The following is an 18,404-nucleotide window of genomic DNA, read 5'->3' on the forward strand; positions in this document are numbered from 1 at the left end:
ATTGACTAACGTCACTGCATAGGAAACAGTATCAATGCTCACAGGATGTGGCGGTTAGTCACTGCGCTATTAGTCCCGCCCCTCCTCCACTGTGATTGGGTGGGTGGGTAAAAAGTGACAGTAATGAGTGCAAAAAAACAACAAACACTCAGTGTGAAACAGACACTCAGTGCCTTGTTTTTAAATACGAGGCGCTCCTATTGAAATACACCGGCCTTTGGAGGACACATGGCCTAAGGTTACCTAATGTAAAGTGGTGAAATGATTTGCTTGTTTTGATTTGTCATGCAATGATTAAAGACACTTTTAAGTATGGCAAGTAAACAGTTTTAGGGTGACTGTATGTCATATGAATGAAGTGTGGTAATGATGGTTAGAGGGAGAACTGTACCTTCTGAGCGCTGAACTCTGGCAGCATGACGCAGGTCGCTCCCACCCAGAGCGGACACATCAGCTTGTTTACGATGCCATGCACATGGTGGAGGGGCAGCGTGTGCAGGATGACATCATCTCTACTCCAGGCCCACTCGGAGACCAAACCCTGAACCTACAAGATAAGAAAAACTGACTTTGACCTACAGGTGCTTGTGAATGTTTTCATGATCCACACATTTGAAGCATGGAACGATCACAAAAGCAGGCCAAAGCTATTGTGCTCAAAACCTTTAAAGCAGCGATGTGAATTAATATGAGCTGTTTGAGTTCAAATGGACTGAATGATGCCCACGAGCGATTCTTCAATGGTCATTGTGCTGTGGCATGAACACGGCTATTGACCACGTGCAGCTGGGCTGGTGCATGCGCTCACAATCACGCAGACCTGAATTAGGTCGAAACTAGGTCTGCACTTAATCACAATACTGCTGCTTTTGGTGTTAGTTATCATGTTTGTGTCAGTAACCTATAATAACCTGTTTGACATTTACAGTTCCTGATATGCATTTCATATTATTTCTTCTTCTGTTTGGCATGATTGTGGGACGTCAAAAGAGAATATAACATCACATCTTAGCTGATAGCCATCATTTCATATTTGCCAGTCATTTACTGTGTATTTACTGAAAGCGAATCATCACTTATTCTGTCTTTTGCACAGATTTATAAAAAAAAACTTATTCATGTTTTTTTCTATCCAAATTTCTATCTATGGACAGCACAGTCTTCATTTAATATTTAAAAAAAGATGCATTAATAATATAAAATGATATATGACTTAAATTACAGTATTACGGCCAAAAGTGATGTCTGGAAGGGATATTTGTTTTTAATGACCCTACAAGTTTGATTAAACCATCAAAATATGAGGAAAATATTTTATATTTGTAAGATAAGGTATTGATCTGACAAAAAAAGGCAAACATTCATGTTTTTTCTATGCAAATTTCTATCTATGGACAGTACAGTCTTCATTTAAAATTTTAAAAAAGATTTATTAATAATATAAAATGATATATGACAGTAGTGGCCAAAAGTGATGTATTGAATTGAAAAGTGATGCATGAATGCATAGAAAAACAAAAAGCTCACAAGAAGAAGCATACATGTAAAACTACAACATAATCAGTTATTTATATTTTGTTGGTTCTCTCTTGTTTTGCATGTGTTCATTATTTATTTGTATGACAGCCTGGAGAAAAATGATGTCTGCACAATTTGTCACGTTTCATTGTGTTATCATCACAAATCTGTCATGAATTTTTAATAATATTTGAATAAAGTGTGAAGATGTTAATTTTCGCTGGTCAGACATCACTTTTGGCCACTACTGTTGATAAAACTGTATAGCTTTTGAAAAATAATTGTGTTAATTATATAATAAAAAGTAAAAAAAAATAATAATAATGTCCGAAGAGGCTCTCAATCTAATTTTCCACCCTATTGGAAATGCAGGTCAATTTTTGATGGAAAAATACTCCATTGCCTTGAGTGGCCCATGAAATTAAATAACAGAATGATTATTCAGAGAGGCGAAGTGGAACAAAAGTTAAAGAACGCAATGACATCAGGAGACGGAGGGGGTCTCATTCCTAAATCTTCTCCTATCATCCATCTCACACTAAGAGAGCTGTAAATACTCAATTGTTCCCAATATCTGAGCAAACTCCTGACCTTCTCATATGACTCTATGCTTCATCAATAATGAATATCTCCTGAACACATGCCTATTAGAGGCTTTGTGTTACAGTATTTTTAACACACTAAAAGGGATAGTTTACCCAAAAATTAAAATTCTGATATCATTTCCTCACCCTCACTTCTTTCCAAACCTGTATGACTTTCTTTCTTCTGCAGAACACAACAGAAGATATTTTGAAGAATGTCAGTAAGAAAACATTGATGTTTTTGTCAAAGGGAACCAAAACTGTTTGGTATACCAGCATTCTTCAAAGTATCTCTTTTTGCATTTCAGACAGAGAGAATTTTTATTTTTGGGTGGACGATGCCTTTTAGATGCGTTTCATTGTGGGCATGTTATGGATTCTGATTGGCCGTTAATGTTTTTTTCATTCATTAGCCGGAAATAATTAAAGTAAATGTGATTCCAGCGATATAGTTTCTCTGTGCCGTTCCAATTTTAGTTGATCCTAAAAATTAAGATCCTATGAGAATTTGTTAAGGCGTAATACCAAAAATAGCCACCGGGGGACACAAAAATTCTATTGAATTTTCAGAAATGAATACATTTCTGTCACAATATGATTTCTATTACAAAACAGTCACCAGATATGAAACCTAGAGTTTCAGACCTTTCTGACGATATGTGTTTAGACTACAAAAATTGCTGATTACAAAATAGTTAAAATGAATTTTGTATTATGAAACATGACACCTCCAACTAGTGGCAGGAGACCCGAAAAAAAAAGATAGTATGTTTCCAATGGGAACCCAATGTCTGACAGTGTAATTATACATTTAAGTATGGAGTAATATTAATTAACAACATGTTATTACTATATAATTAGAGTACGGGTTTGGTTTAGGGTTAGTTGCATGTAACTTTGCAAAGTTTACTGTTATTACTACAGTAACTACATATAACAGGGAAACTAAAATAAAGTGTTACACTAATTTTTGCCTATTTTAAATTTTTTAACTAATATTTATATTTTATTTTATTTCAGATTTTCAATTATTTCAACAAATATAAACAAATATTTTTAAAATGGCCGTCAAACGATTTTAAATCTAATTAATTACAGGATGTGACGATTAATTAATCGAATTAATCGCAAATTTATCGCACATCAAATTTAAATTTATAGAATTTATTACACATTTGAAACTATACCTTTAATGCATATTTTTTATTAATATGAAAATATGAATTTTTTGATACTCTAATGATACTCTAAATAAGAAACTAAAACTGCCAGTAGGTGGCAGTAAATGTCTTAATGATTAAATCATTGAGTCATTTATTAATTCGATTCATTCAAACAGCTGATTCATCGGTTCACCCGATTAATTCGTTCAAAACGCGGATTCATTCAGAAACGACAACATTGTGTCTAAAATAACACAATATTAACTTCTTATTTATAGAACTGTTGTATAAAATCACTAACACATTTGCACTCGTGCTATTCGAGACAGAAAAACAGCACTTGTGTGATATTGCTTTTTTTTTATTTAGTTTTTTTTCGCACGTCATTATATTGTTTAGAGCATAAGAAACCAATTTAAAAAAATAACATGTTTTAAAAATTATATCTTATTCATATGTTATGGTATGTCCTCTGCAGTGAACACCATCACTAAGTTGTTTAAAAAATAACATGGCATGAAATGATGTATAGGCAAAAACAATGGGATTTTTTTTTAATCATCAATGAATTTTTAGGCTTCAGGATTGTTTTTAACCAAACTCTGTATAAAGATGATTCTCAACTATATTATAACAGATATAATGGAATTAATTGATATACCATTTTACTTTATGCAATATGTGGGTAAAATGGCCATACATGGATTTTCCATTCAATACAATGTATCTATACACTGTATCTAATTTGCATATTAATGTGTTCTTGGAGCAACATGTGATGAGAACAGAAGTGTAATAATGGGAATAATAATTGCCAACATTTTCATAATAATATCTAATAATTAATAGGAATATTGATATATAATTTATTTCCCTATTCACTTGTTGCATCTCCTATGCCTGATAATCATGATTTAAGTCCTCTACAGAGGTCATGTATGAAATCAATGCCCTGTTTTGTAACAGAAAGTGATATTTTGATTTGAAACCCTATAACATTTTCCTGAAATGTTGATTTATGAAAAAACAATTTGAAAATTAATCAGATTTAAATGATAATTACAAAAAATTATCATATTTCCTTAAGAATGCTAATTTTCATTTTCAGTCATATTTAAAGACCAAGAAGTTGTTAAAGACCAAGAAGTTGTTGTTTTCATGGAGAAACCAATACAAATTTGGTATCTCTGCAAAGCCCTGAATGTGTTCTTTACATTAATTACTCACCCTCATGTCGTTCCACATCCGTAAGACCTTCGTTCATCTTCAGAACACAAATTAAGATATTTTTGATGAAATCTGATGGCGCCGTGAGGCCTGCATAGCCAGCAATGACATTTCCTCTCTCAAGATCCATTAATGTACAAAAAACACATTTAAATCAGTTCATGTGAGTACAGTGGTTCAATATTAATATTATAAAGCCATGAGAATATTTTTGGTGCGCCAAAAAAACAAAATAATGACTTATATAGTGATGGCCGATTTCAAAACACTGCTTCAGGAAGATTCGGAGCGTTATGAATCAGCGTATCGAATCATGATTTGGATCGCGTGTCAAACCGCCAAACTGCTGAAATCATGTGACTTTGGTGCTCCGAACCGCTGATTCGACACACTGATTCATAACGCTCCGAAGCTTCCTGAAGCAGTGTTTTGTCAGTCATTATTTAGTTTTTTTGGCACTCCAAAAATATTCTTGTGGCTTTATAATATTAATATTGAACCACTGTACTCACATGAACTGATTTAAATATGTTTTTAGTACATTAATGGATCTTGAGAGAGGAAATGTCATTGCTGGCTATGCAGGCCTCACTGAGCCATCAAATTTCATCAAAAATATCTTAATTTGTGTTCTGAAGATGAACGAAGGTCTTACGGGTGTGGAACAACATGAGGGTGAGTAATTAATGACATTATTTTCATTTTTGGGTGAACTAACCCTTTAAAATTGTGACATGTATGATGTCAGAGAACATCACTAAAATATAGTCCACCACAGAGGACAGAAGTCTATTCCCGGGTCCCAAGATGATATCATATGATATAAATATGAGACAAAAACTCATACAGGGTCATTTTTGCCCTGATATCTTGAATTTTAGGGGCCTTTAACTGCATTCTATAGGCTTCAAAACTTTTTAGTTAACCATAATATCCCTGCATCACAGGAGGACAACATCGCAATTCAAGGTCGACGATATTTTCATGTAGTGCTTAAGCATCCATTCACCATGGCCTGCAGGCTGCTGTGGGTGTGCAGCGCTCCTTTGGGTCGACCCGTGGTGCCGCTGGTGTAGACGAGCATGGCTGGCCTCTCTGCCCAGTCTGAGACGCTCTCCTCGGGCAGCATCTGCACCTCCTCCAGCTGTAGAGTATCTAGGCTGGTGGGAAGCTGTAGGCAGGGCAGCCCTAGTTTCTGGGCCAAGGGCTCAAGGGTATCCGTAAAAGGTTGTCCGGCTACCAGCAGCGAGCTCTGGGAGTCTGAGATGACATATTCCAGCTCATTGGGAGGATGCTTCCTGTAGAGGGGCACAGCGATGCCGCCGCACATCCAGGACGCCCACTGCGCCACGGTGTAGGATGCATCGTTGGCACACAGGAATGAGATACGCTTGCCCTGCAGGTCTCCTGATCGACAGGAAAGCGCTTCGGTAATGAGTCCCGCCAGGCTTTTGCTGTTTTTGTAGAGGGAGCTGTAGGTGTGGCTCCCGCTGTGATCCGTAATGGCCACATTGTCTCCATACGCAGAAGCTCTGGAGAAAACCGGAGCGACTCTCCCGCCGGTTTTGAGGTTGGCTTTCTGTACTACATTTCCCAGCAGCCACTTCAGGGCTCTTCTGCCACCCTTACAGGAAGAGCAGCTCCAGAAAGAGCCTGTGTTTAAGGACAGCATCGCGCAGGACTGTTAAAAACTGGGGAAATAAAACAAAACAAAAGCAAATATTAATATGCATTCCATATAAATAAAAACAATGATTAAAAATATCAACAGTTTTTGTTGTTGTTGATTTTGATAGTCCACTTTAGGCTTTCTACTATAACTATAACTAACTTTGCAACTACATGTCACCTAGCAGTCATTATAGTTTTATTAGACTGTTTAATTAGGGCTAGGATTAGCTGAATAAGTTGACATGTGGTTGCAAATATCTAAAGTGCACTATTTAAATAAAATGTGCACGAACTTATTATTATAATTATTCAACTTAAAGTTACTATTCATTCGTTCATTCATTAACAGCACTAGGGAACCCAAGTATAATAAAAAAATAAATCTCAAAACAACAGTTCCGTCCCCATACAACATGTTATTCCGCATTTCTCAGGCTTCAGAAGACTCCCTGCTCGAAATGTTATCTTTATAATATTTTCTGAGGTTAAATCATAACAGAACTATAATGCTTTTCTCAAACATACATGCAGAATAGTGCGTTTCTTACCAAAAGTCATACTGGAGACGGTGCGCCGTTTTAATGAATCCGTGTGGAAATCAAAGCGAAGCGGAACCTTTGCAGTATTTACCGGGATCTTTGTGTCAAAGAGCTGAAAGGCACAGCAATATCTTCAGATTTTATTTTAGCTTTTTTAACTTAGGTGCGATTATAAATAAGAGAACCGTATTTTAATTTAAATATATTATTTTTGTTTTCCTAAGAGACTTGAATGAAGTATATCGTGTTTTAGTGATATGAATGTCATCAAGTAGAAATGTTGGCATTAGCTTTCATTTCCCTGCTGAAAAAACAGCATATTTGCTGGTTAAGGTATGTTGGTTTGAACTGGTTTATGCTGGTCCTGAGCTGGGCAGTGTTTCCCAAAAGCATTGTAAGCCCAGAGGTGTAAATGTAATTAGTTACTGTACTTAAGTATCTTTTTGGCTACTTTGTAGTTAGATATCGGCAACTTTTATTCTCTTCTTGACTACATTTTTGAGCAAGTAAATGTACTTTTTACTCCATTACATTTATGATGTGTAATGCAATTACAAATGACATTTTTCATGACACCTAACTTTTTCTGCAGCAGTTTATTTCTGATATAAAGACACCATATCGCCATCTAAGTGCATTGAAGGTACTACATCTTGTGCATTTTGCCTGTACTCACCCAAAACTTGTCAACGAGGATAATTTATGTGAATGTGAGTGCATTAGCTGGTAGTAGCTGATCGCAGGTTGAGGCTCAAACCAGCACGTACAATAGACGTTGACTATTTAAATTTACTTAACATTGTTTTATTTATCCACTATATTGACCTGGGCAGCGTTTCCCAAAAGCATTGTAAGCCTAAGTTGATTGTAGCTCCATTGGTTTCAAACCGTTTTGAAGGATATTGGTTTATGATGGCCTTTTTGTGCACTTGAGCTCAACTGAGACTTGAGAGTTTGTAGACGTTTAAAAGATTGTTGTGTCAACCTTGATTTATTGCAACATTGAGGTGGTCAGTTTTATTTTGATTTTAGAAAATAAACTTGATTTCTCATCTTACAAATCAATTGTTTCTAATTTTCACTGGGATGTCTCTCAGGACTAGTGCATCTATGAGCCTACATTTAGCATGAGAAAAATACTTAAGTACTGACTTTTACTCAAGTCGTATTGGAATTGGTTACTTATAACTTGTAGTGGAGTCATTTTCGAAGTAAGGTATTAGTACTTTTACTCAAGTATGGTTTTCAGGTACTCTTTATTGCCACCAATGCAGCTATGATCAACTTAGGCTTATGATGCTTTTGGGAAACACTGCCCTGGTCCATGCTAGTCCAGGACCAGCATACCAGCTTCAAAACCTACCTTACCAGCATATGCTGTTTTTTTCAGCGGGGTTAGATATGTTAGGAATGATAACAATATATGTATACAATAAAATAACAACAATACAGTTTTAAAAAATGTTTTTTTGCTCAAATACCTAATGAAAATTTACGAGACAGACAGGCAGATGGACTGAAGTTGGTGAGTATTGACATCTAAGCGTGTATTTTGCCATCACACTGTTCTCACCCAAGCTTCATCATGCCAACTGGTTTTGGCATCAGCTCACAGCACGGGCATACTTAGCCACCAGCTGGCAGTCGCGGGCCTCAAATAAGAATTGTTCAGACATGGCACTCATTCAAAAAGTTCTCACTTCCCTAAACCCCTCTGTGGTAAATAGGGATGGCATGTTCCTGCAAACTGAAAGCTTTGTCTGAGAATCTCCCCTCCGATTTGAGAAGTAGTATCGTCAACGAACAATCCATTCACAATCACAGAAAGAGCTGGAAGCGAGGACATCCTCCTTAAACGCCCAACAGATCATTGATTCTTAACGCTTTGTATTGCAGATGTGTTGATGGAACGCCCTTATTTGGTGAGGAATTGCATGGCTTTCTTTTTGACGGAATCAGGATTGGATCTCAGCAGGTTCTTGGTGCAAATTTTGAAATTCCATCTGCTCTTCAAACGTATCATATTGGATTGGAAAGAAGACCGAAGGGTGACCGAAGAACAGAAGGCAACCCGGTGAGCGTATATTTGACGCGCCGCTACGATGGCTGTCCGCCAGCCTTGCATCGTCTCAGTCATGGCGTTAGCGGGTAGCATGTCCGGCAGTGGGCGCCAACTCCCCGTTTGGTTGGCCAAGGATTCGCTGAAAAATGTGGGAGAAGAGAGAAGCCCCCTCTTTTCTGAAAGATTCGGAGAGCGAGTGGGGAACGGAAATCAAGGGGTGTTCCAAAAACATGTGTCAGGTTGGCACCAGATGAGAATGCCTTGGCAAGCGCCTCGCTCTCCCCCTCTTGCCCCTCTTAGAACACATGGCACGTTGACGGCAGCATCTGGCTGCGTTGACTCTCAGCAGCTGCGCTTTGTCTATGCCAGTTGGGATGCTTGGCACTGCCACTTCATCAACTACCTGTGGCTTCTCCTGGGCGTGGAGTGGGCGATGAATTATTTGGTGCTGCAGCTGCAAACTTGACTTCTTTCCAAGAGATACAGTTGTGTAAACACATGCTAGACTCGTGGCACACACAAACAAATGCTTTGCATACTTGGACAACTTGTATACAAAAGGACAACTCTGCATCTGGGCTTAGTTTATTCAACACTTGGCATCTAGTCTCTTGAGGAAGTTCACAAAATTATCAAATAGAAACCTTTGTACTCTATTATACACGGAAACACTGCCCATTTTTTTGTGAAAGAGCGAGAAGAAACCTTTTTCTTGTACTAGCCAAAAAGCTTTGAGGAATTTGTTGACAATATTATATGAAAAAGACCCCCTTTTCCTGGATTAACTTGTATGGAGTACCCCATGGCTCTCTATTGGGCCCTATTTTGTTTCATATTTTTTTCTGTTACATTTGTTGTATTAAATAAGCAAAATAGACTGTGTCAAGCTTCCCTAATTCTGCTCTCCAGCTGTTCCAAAATGTGTGGACTGCTACCTAAAACATGTACCATGCAGTCTTCCCATGTTGGATGTGCTAGGATTTTCCCCAAGACCGCGGTTCAGATATATCAGCGCTCTAAAGCAGTTACAAGCTTTCCTCATTTGGAAAGCATCATTTTGTCTCTCCAGGGGTAACTGTCATGTTCTTTAAATTTTGCAAAAGTTCAAAACCTCCAGAGGATCTCAGACATTGCAGCCTTTTAATAAAACAACGAACTCTGCTCTATTTGAGAGGGACGCGGGGAGTACTTACATCAGAGCGGAGCAACATCAAGCGGCAAAAACATGTCAAGCTTTGTTTTTTAAGTTAACTAGACATCCGTTATGTTCTAAGCCCTGACATCCGTGACCCAGATTGGATTGTATTTTCTTTACAGGTTTTGTTTTTAGGTGTTTTGTAAATGGAGACAGATTATATCTGTCAAGATTCAAAGACAGCAGTTCTCTTTTTTGTTCAGCTTCTGGTGACCCACTGGGAGTTTGGCTCCATCTGTGGCAGCCTGACCCAGTTTAGCCCACGGCCACGTCCAACTGTTCCATGTCCCGAGCATATGTGCAGTTGCAGGGGGATAAGCGATCCTCACCACGCGGGATGAGGAAAAATACACTGCAGACATGACACTGGACCTGACTCCGGTCTGCCCTCTTCCCAGAGCATATGTCAGGATCAGGGCCAGCCTTCAGGACCCATACACTGGAGTTATTCTGCTTTGAACACTGAAACTGCTGCCGTGGTTTGACATTTTGGTGTTTGGGGTGTATGATTTTGCTTTTGAATCTTTATTTGTGGATTATAAGTGAATGTTAATTTGAGAGAGGGAGTGATAGAGTAACACTTACCATACGTAACATGATAAAGCATCTCCTCCATGGCATTCAATGGGGTAGCCCGGCAGTGAAATCTCATTGGTCCAAAATTGGTCAATCTGACTGGCACCGTCAAAATTTAAGACCTAACCCAAAATCATGTTTTATTTCATAATGGATTATTATAGTTTCCGACTTGAAGGATTGTGTGCATACAATTTATCAATCGCAAACCTGAAGTTGTTCATGAAAACTGACATGAAAACATTTTGTCGGGTCCCAACGGGCTTGGGGTCGGGGTAGCAGACCTCTAGCATTATCTGCATTAGCCAGCCCAGATGGAGAGGAAGGAGCAGGGCTTCCCCAATAACCAGGGCAGTGGAAGTGGAAACTGGCACTATTGGCAGCTAGGCAGATGTGTGGACGGTATCGGTGCCCAAAGCTTGTGCCCACTGGGAGCAGAGTGTGAGATGCACATATGGGGCCCCATGCTGGTGTTCAGCTGATGCAGCAAGATGGAAATTACAGAAACAGCTCTCAGTCAGGCCATGGCTCCAATTTATCACTCTGTTTCAATACAGATAACTGCTTGTGCAAAACTGCTGCTACATTCCTGGGGTGTTATGGGTGACAAGCCATGGTATTGGTTGCTAAGATGCTCTGAGTGGATGTTAACATTTTACGAGGCAGTTGCAAAGATGTTCTGGGTGGTTTCTTATTCGTCCAAAGAGCCACAAGATATTGTGTTCCATGACCCAGGTGCCTCCTTCAGTACAAATGGTTTGATTCCACCATCCTTGCCCTTGGTTTCACTGAATTGTGGTATATGTTTACATCATCCATGTTAATACTACTGTTAAGTTCTAGCAGCAGCTGTTTACCACTATAACTAGTCAACACCTCAGGATGAGAAGATGTCAGCTTCACTGTTTTATTCATGGATTTGTCGCTTCAACGTGTTTGTCTTCCACGGATTTATTGCAAGAGATGCAAAGGCAACTTGTTTGGAAACAAGCAGCTATTACTCTAATACTGTGACCTAGAGCATGTAAAGATGCAAATTATTTGTCATCAACAGTGTTTTACTTTTGTGATTTGGGGCAGATTGCTTAACTGTAAATGGTAACAGAGTTCACATGAATCATACCAGATGATTTTTTAAACAGACTTAATACTGAAAAGTATGGAAACTTGTTTCCGCCATGAAATAAAAAATAAATAGGTAATTGCGACTTTTTGTCTCACAATTCTGACTTTTTTTTTTTCAGTATTGCGAGTTCTAACATCAGAATTGCAAAATATAAAGTCATAATTGTGAAAAATAAAGTCAGAATTACGTGATATAAAGTCAGAATTGCGAGTTATAAAGTCAGAATTGCGAGATATGAAGTCAAAATTGCGAGATATAAAGTCAAAATTGCGTGATATAAAGTCAGAATTTCGAGATATAAAGTCAGAATTGTGTAATTTAGTCAGAATTGCGAGTTATAAAGTCAGAATTGCGAGATATGAAGTCAAAATTGCGTGATATAAAGTCAGAATTGTGTAATTTAGTCAGAATTGCGAGTTATAAAGTCAGAATTGCGAGATATGAAGTCAGAATTGCGAGATATAAAGTCAGAATTGCGAGATATAAAGTTAGAATTGTGTGATATAAAGTCTGAATTGCGTGATATAAAGTCAGAATTGCGAGATATAAAGTCAGAATTGCGAGATATAAATTCAAAATTGCGTGATATAAAGTCAGAATTGCGAGATATAAATTCAAAATTGCGTGATATAAAGTCAGAATTTCGAGATATAAAGTCAGAATTGTGTAATTTAGTCAGAATTGCGAGTTATAAAGTCAGAATTGCAAGATATGAAGTCAAAATTGCGAGATATAAAGTCAGAATTATGTAATTTAGTCAGAATTGCGAGATATAAAGTCAGAGTTGCGAGATATGAAGTCAAAATTGCGAGATATAAAGTCAGAATTGTGTAATTTAGTCAGAATTGCGAGTTATAAAGTCAGAATTGCGAGATATGAAGTCAAAATTGCGAGATATAAAGTCAGAATTGTGAGATATAAAGTCAGAATTGTGAGATATAAAGTCAGAATTGCGAGATATAAAGTCAGAATTGCGAGATATAAAGTCAGAATTGTGAGATATAAAGTCAGAATTGCGAGATATAAAGTCAGAATTGCGGGATATAAAGTCAGAATTGTGTAATTTAGTCAGAATTGCGAGTTATAAAGTCAGAGTTGCGAGATATGAAGTCAAAATTGCGAGATATAAAGTCAGAATTGTGTAATTTAGTCAGAATTGCGAGTTATAAAGTCAGAATTGCGAGATATGAAGTCAAAATTGCGAGATATAAAGTCAGAATTGCGAGATATAAAGTCAGAATTGTGAGATATAAAGTCAGAATTGCGAGATATAAAGTCAGAATTGCGGGATATAAAGTCAGAATTGCGTGATATAAAGTCAGAATTGCGTGATGTAAAGTCAGAATTGCGTGATATAAAGTCAGAATTGCGAGTTATAAAGTCAGAATTGCGTGATATAAAGTCAGAATTGCGTGATATAAAGTCAGAATTGCGTGATGTAAAGTCAGAATTGCATGATATAAAGTCAGAATTGTGAGTTATAAAGTCAGAATTGCGTGATATAAAGTCAGAATTGAATGATATAAAGTCAGAATTGCGTGATATAAAGTCAGAATTGCATGATATAAAGTCAGAATTGTGAGATATAAAGTCAGAATTGGGAGATATAAAGTCAGAATTGCATGATATAAAGTCAGAATTGTGTGATATAATGTCAGAATTGGTAGATATAAAGTCAGAATTGTGTGATATCAAGTCAGAATTGCGAGATATAATGTCAGAATTGGGAGATATAAAGTCAGAATTGTGTGATATCAAGTCAGAATTGCGAGATATAATGTCAGAATTGTGTGATATCAAGTCAGAATTGCGAGATATAAAGTCAGAATTGGGAGATATAAAGTCAGAATTGGGAGATATCAAGTCAGAATTGCGAGATATAAAGTCAGAATTGGTAGATATAAAGTCAGAATTGCGAGATATAAAGTCAGAATTGTGAGTTATAAATTCAGAATTGCGAGATATAAAGTCAGAATTGTGAGTTATAAATTCAGAATTGCGAGATATAAAGTCAGAATTGTGAGTTATAAATTCAGAATTGCGAGATATAAAGTCAGAATTGTGAGTTATAAATTCAGAATTGCGAGATATAAAGTCAGAATTGTGAGTTATAAATTCAGAATTGTGAGATATAAAGTCAGAATTGCGAGATATAAAGTCAGAATTGTGAGTTATAAATTCAGAATTGCGAGATATAAAGTCAGAATTGGGAGATATAAAGTCAGAATTGTGAGTTATAAATTCAGAATTGTGTGATATCAAGTCAGAATTGCGAGATATAAAGTCAGAATTGCGAGATATAAAGTCAGAATTGGTAGATATAAAGTCAGAATTGCGAGATATAAAGTCAGAATTGGTAGATATAAAGTCAGAATTGCGAGTTATAAAGTCAGAATTGCGAGTTATAAAGTCAGAATTGCGAGATATAAAGTCAGAATTGTGAGTTATAAATTCAGAAGTGTGAGATATACACTCACATTTGCGTGTTAATATCCAATTGTGAGGAAAAAAGACTGAAATTTTTTTCTCAGAATTGCAAGTTTATATCATGCAATTTCGACTTTACATCTCACAATTTTGACTTTATATCATGCAATTGCAAAATCTAGCAATTCTGTTAAAATCTAGCAATTCTGAGAGAAAAAGTCAGAATTGTGAGAAAAAGTCACAATTACACAATTTTTTATTTTTTTATTTAGTGGCGGAAATAAGCTTCCATAGAAAAGCTCTCTGAGTCCACATCAAAAGCTCTAGTGTAAGTCCATGGGAGTCAGATTGTTTAGAAACACAGTAGAGCACCTCTTTTCAATAAGCCACATAATTTAATGGTGTAATGTCTGTTTGACAAATGATTTGAGAGAAATCAAGTTTCCCGTCAAAGTCTAATACTCAGAGTTTGTCCTAGTATAAAGAACCTCAAAAGAAACCTCTAATGATATTCATCACAAATGTCCGTTTTGCTGAACACAGATACTTGAAACACAGATTGGGCTGTTTGCTCTGCCCTGCAGTGGTGTTTCACTCCAGTCTCTGCTGGCCATTACCGTCCTCATGGCACTCCAGTTTACTGATAGTCTTCCTCTAATGAGTTATTGATCCACTCTGTTTTCTCTTTGCTTTCTTTCAAGGCAACGGAAATGACTGCACAGGAGAGACAATCAGGGTTTTCCCAATCTAACTTCCAAGCAGCATGTCCTCTTTAGACCTGCACTAGTTCTGCAGGTCACAACAAAAAAGTTGCAAGAGTTTTTTTTTTAATGTTGGAGGGAGGGATATTGTTTTGGGACTGGGCAGGGATGGAAGAACACAAGCAGTTCTACAATAGCCACTGTTATGTTAACATTGTCACCGGACCATTTATGCCAATGGTCAAAAGTCTGGCTCTGTGAGCCTAAAGATGCATTAACTTCTATCAGGATGCAGTAGAGTTCTGGGATGTGGCCATGAGCTGAATGAATAAACTTCCTTATACAGCAGGTTCTTATTTCCCCTTCCCTAACCTCTCACAGCCAGGCACTTCTGTCTTTCCTTCTCTCTCTCTCTCTCTCTTTGTGTGAGACTGTCACTCCGCTCTGTGTTGAGAGACGGCACCATATGTTGTCTAGCCTCTCTGGGAGGGCGGCCCAGCTTTGCTGTAGAGATGATGCTGTGAGTGCATGTGGCTGAGGGCAAACTTTGAATAGGAGATAAGCTAGAAAGAATGAAAGAGCGCTCCATCTTTTTTCATTTTCTTTAGCGTGTGTTTTTGTGTCTTTCAGCATTTCCTTATTGCATGTTGGTGACTTTAATTGTGTATTACGAAAACTGGTAGTTCTGATTATTTTTAATTTGTTATTTAGTAGGGGTGTAACGGTACATGTATTCGTCCCAGTTTGGTTCATACAGTCAGACGACGAATAAGGTCAGTCACAGGCGATCCACACTCCAATCCATAAGGGGGCGGTAATTCATCAATGTTTGACAAAAAGGAAAAAGCACAGATGAAGAAAAACAGGCAATCTATGCATAGAAATGTTTACATGTAATCTCTCAACCAGTGTTTCAACCACGGAAATGATAGACAGCTTGATAATAATATCTCATGTAGCATTGCATTTACCTCAGGCAAGTCATTTAGTGTCCACAGCATGTTAGTTCACTAGAGATATGAACTCTATATTAGCTTATATATTCATTATATTAACTTTACCTGTTAGCAATGTCTTAAAGGGAACCCTGGGTATTAAGACTTGTATGGATTAATCTAACGTAAATGATGTCTCTTACTTAAATAAGTAGTAGAAAAACTCATGAAAGATTTACATTATTTGAAAAATCCACATCATTTTATATATATTTTGGACAATTGGGGGCGCCATTTTATTCTACCTCGATGACGTCAAATGGCTGCACTTGGTGAGCTACTGCTGCTACCAACACAAAGAGCAACAAGAGAAGCGATGTATTGTCAATAGTTATCAAAAAAAGTTGAAATTCTGATTCACAGTCTCTAAACGTTCGAGGTGGGCGGAGCCACTTTTACTAAAACGGCTATAACTCGTGAACGGAATGAGATGTTTTCACCAAACTTGGTACACCTATGTAAGAGCTCATTCTGTGGTCACTTGAAAAAGGATGTGGTGACTGGCCACTTGGTGGCGCTATAACAGGAAAAAAAAACATGAAAACAGCTATAACTACTTCACCGTTATACCGATCGACTTGAAAATTGGCGTGCAATGTCTTCACCTGAGGCGCTACAACTCTCTATGAGGACTTTGACACACCTTGAAAAACTTGTCTGCTGTCGGCCACTGAATTTTGAGCAGCTATCACACAAGGTTAACAGAGGCTGATCGGAACGAAACTCGCTGAAAACGGCCACAGGGGACGCCTTTGTGTTTTTACGTGCGTAAAGGATCGTGCAATTTTTTGCACATGCCCAGGACATTTGTATCACATGGTAGAACTCCTCATTCTGAGCAACTTTGCCTCTATGACTGCCACTGTCCATTGAATTGTTCATTAAATATTGGAGATTATTTCAAAAACCAACTTTGGCGAACTAGTCCTAGGTTTTTGGATCAATCATGATAACTATTAAAAAGCTTTAAAAACTACATATTTCCTATGGTAAACTGCCTGTATTTGCTGTAAATGGTCTTTTCCATCTATGATCGAGATGGTTACAGGCTTGCTCATTAAAACCTTTATACCTTTTTATGCATGTGCTTAAAGGCCTTGAAATGCTTGAACCCCGATAATGGATGCTTGCAGCTATATTTATAATTGAATATATTTAAAGAGAGAGACACAATTTGTTCAATAAACTACTGTTTAATAAAAAAAGAAGAAAAAAGAAGCAATTTTATGCTTAGCTTTCTCCCCCTAGTCTTCTTCAATACCGAGGTACGTACCGAACCTTCATGTTTGTGTACTTTCAAACCCATATTATTTAATGATTTCCTCATGAACATTAAATGATTTTTTAATTGTTTTGTTTTAATTTTTTATCATATAACATTGTTGGACAAGCAAACAAATCACTAACCAGCACAATATTGCACCACAAAATGTTGAGCAAGCCAGTAAACACACTTTTAATATTATTTAACTTAAAACGAATCACAGATGAAATCAAACGCTGTTTGCAAATGTCTTCTAGCATAGTTAGAAAAGAGACTATGATGTTTGTTTTGAAGGTAAAGCGATGAAAGGGTGCGTGTTCAGAATTCATCTCGGATGTGTTTTCATCTTGAGCCGAGCGCTTCAGTCCTGCTCTAAATCACAGGATGGATTGTTAGGCACGCGTGTTATTAATTTTTTTCAGGTCCCGTGGCGTCTGTATGAATCTTAATGCTGCTGACTGGGCTGCTTGTGTTATCGACTTTCTTTAAAATATGAAGAGGTTTGCTGGAAGCGCCCAGGGTCATTAGCTGATGAGTGGGCTCAAATCCCTCTCCGAGGCCGCGTGGCTTCACCGTGTTAAATGTGCTCCTAAAATATTCATAATCATACTCACGCACACACACACACATAATACTTGAGCGTGGTTGTTGAGCAGTGTGTGTGTGTGTGTGTGACAATCAATATTTAAATGCATTCCTGTTTTTGTGTGTGTGGTTAATTAGCTGCAGTTCTTAAGCCAAGAAGTTTGTGAGCAGATTAAGGGTAGCGCTGTTAGTGACAAGATAATTGCTGTTTCATAAACCACTTGGTTAAATTCACAATCTGATGGTTGCATTGAATATGAGAGATGTTGGGTTTTGGTCTTGCATTGTGTACTACTTTTAACTTATACTATTACAGGGATTTATCTTTCTAACAACAGTGTGTAACAATCTACGTCGGAGCGCTTCCCTTGCTGTTAGTGCTTTTAGCACGAGCATCTGCTGGCTTTTGTAATGTATAGTAGTATTAAACTAGATTTGGACATTTTCCATGTGAGTAGTGTTTGGCCTTTCATCAGTCTGGAGGCACGTGTCTCAAAAGCTGGACGCTGAAAAATTAATGTACCTATGGGTTATAGATGATTTCACTTGTTCAATTTCTTATCTGCAAAATAAAGTGCAACAGTCCGGAAGAGATATAGGGAAATTGTCCATAAGGAAATTGATTTTTAATGATAACTTATAAACCTTTAAAGACAGACCTACTGTGAGCTACAAGGTTGTTAATCAATGGTATTTGGTTCTGTTTGAAGCCGTCAGCCTGCATTATTTCAACTTAGTTTTAAAATATGTGTTTAACAGCAGAATTCATGG

At 37.4% G+C, this 18,404-nt stretch overlaps 1 protein-coding gene across 2 annotated transcripts in view; it reads right to left on the reverse strand.

The window, feature by feature from the left end:
- The window catches only part of acsf3 (acyl-CoA synthetase family member 3), a 68,471-nt gene extending 61,477 nt beyond the window's left edge, over positions 1-6,994 (reverse strand). For both annotated transcript variants that reach the window (XM_067401560.1, XM_067401561.1), the window contains exons 1-3: positions 6,712-6,994; positions 5,502-6,183; positions 392-547 (exon numbers count right to left, since the gene is read on the reverse strand). In XM_067401560.1, coding sequence (XP_067257661.1) covers positions 392-547; positions 5,502-6,164 — 819 coding nt within the window. In that variant the 5' untranslated portion in view covers positions 6,165-6,183; positions 6,712-6,994. The remainder of the gene's footprint in view (positions 1-391; positions 548-5,501; positions 6,184-6,711) is intronic.
- Positions 6,995-18,404: the final 11,410 nt, after the last annotated feature.

Source organism: Chanodichthys erythropterus, chromosome 11, assembly GCF_024489055.1.
Source record: "Chanodichthys erythropterus isolate Z2021 chromosome 11, ASM2448905v1, whole genome shotgun sequence".
NCBI classification, from domain to species: Eukaryota; Metazoa; Chordata; class Actinopteri; order Cypriniformes; family Xenocyprididae; genus Chanodichthys; species Chanodichthys erythropterus.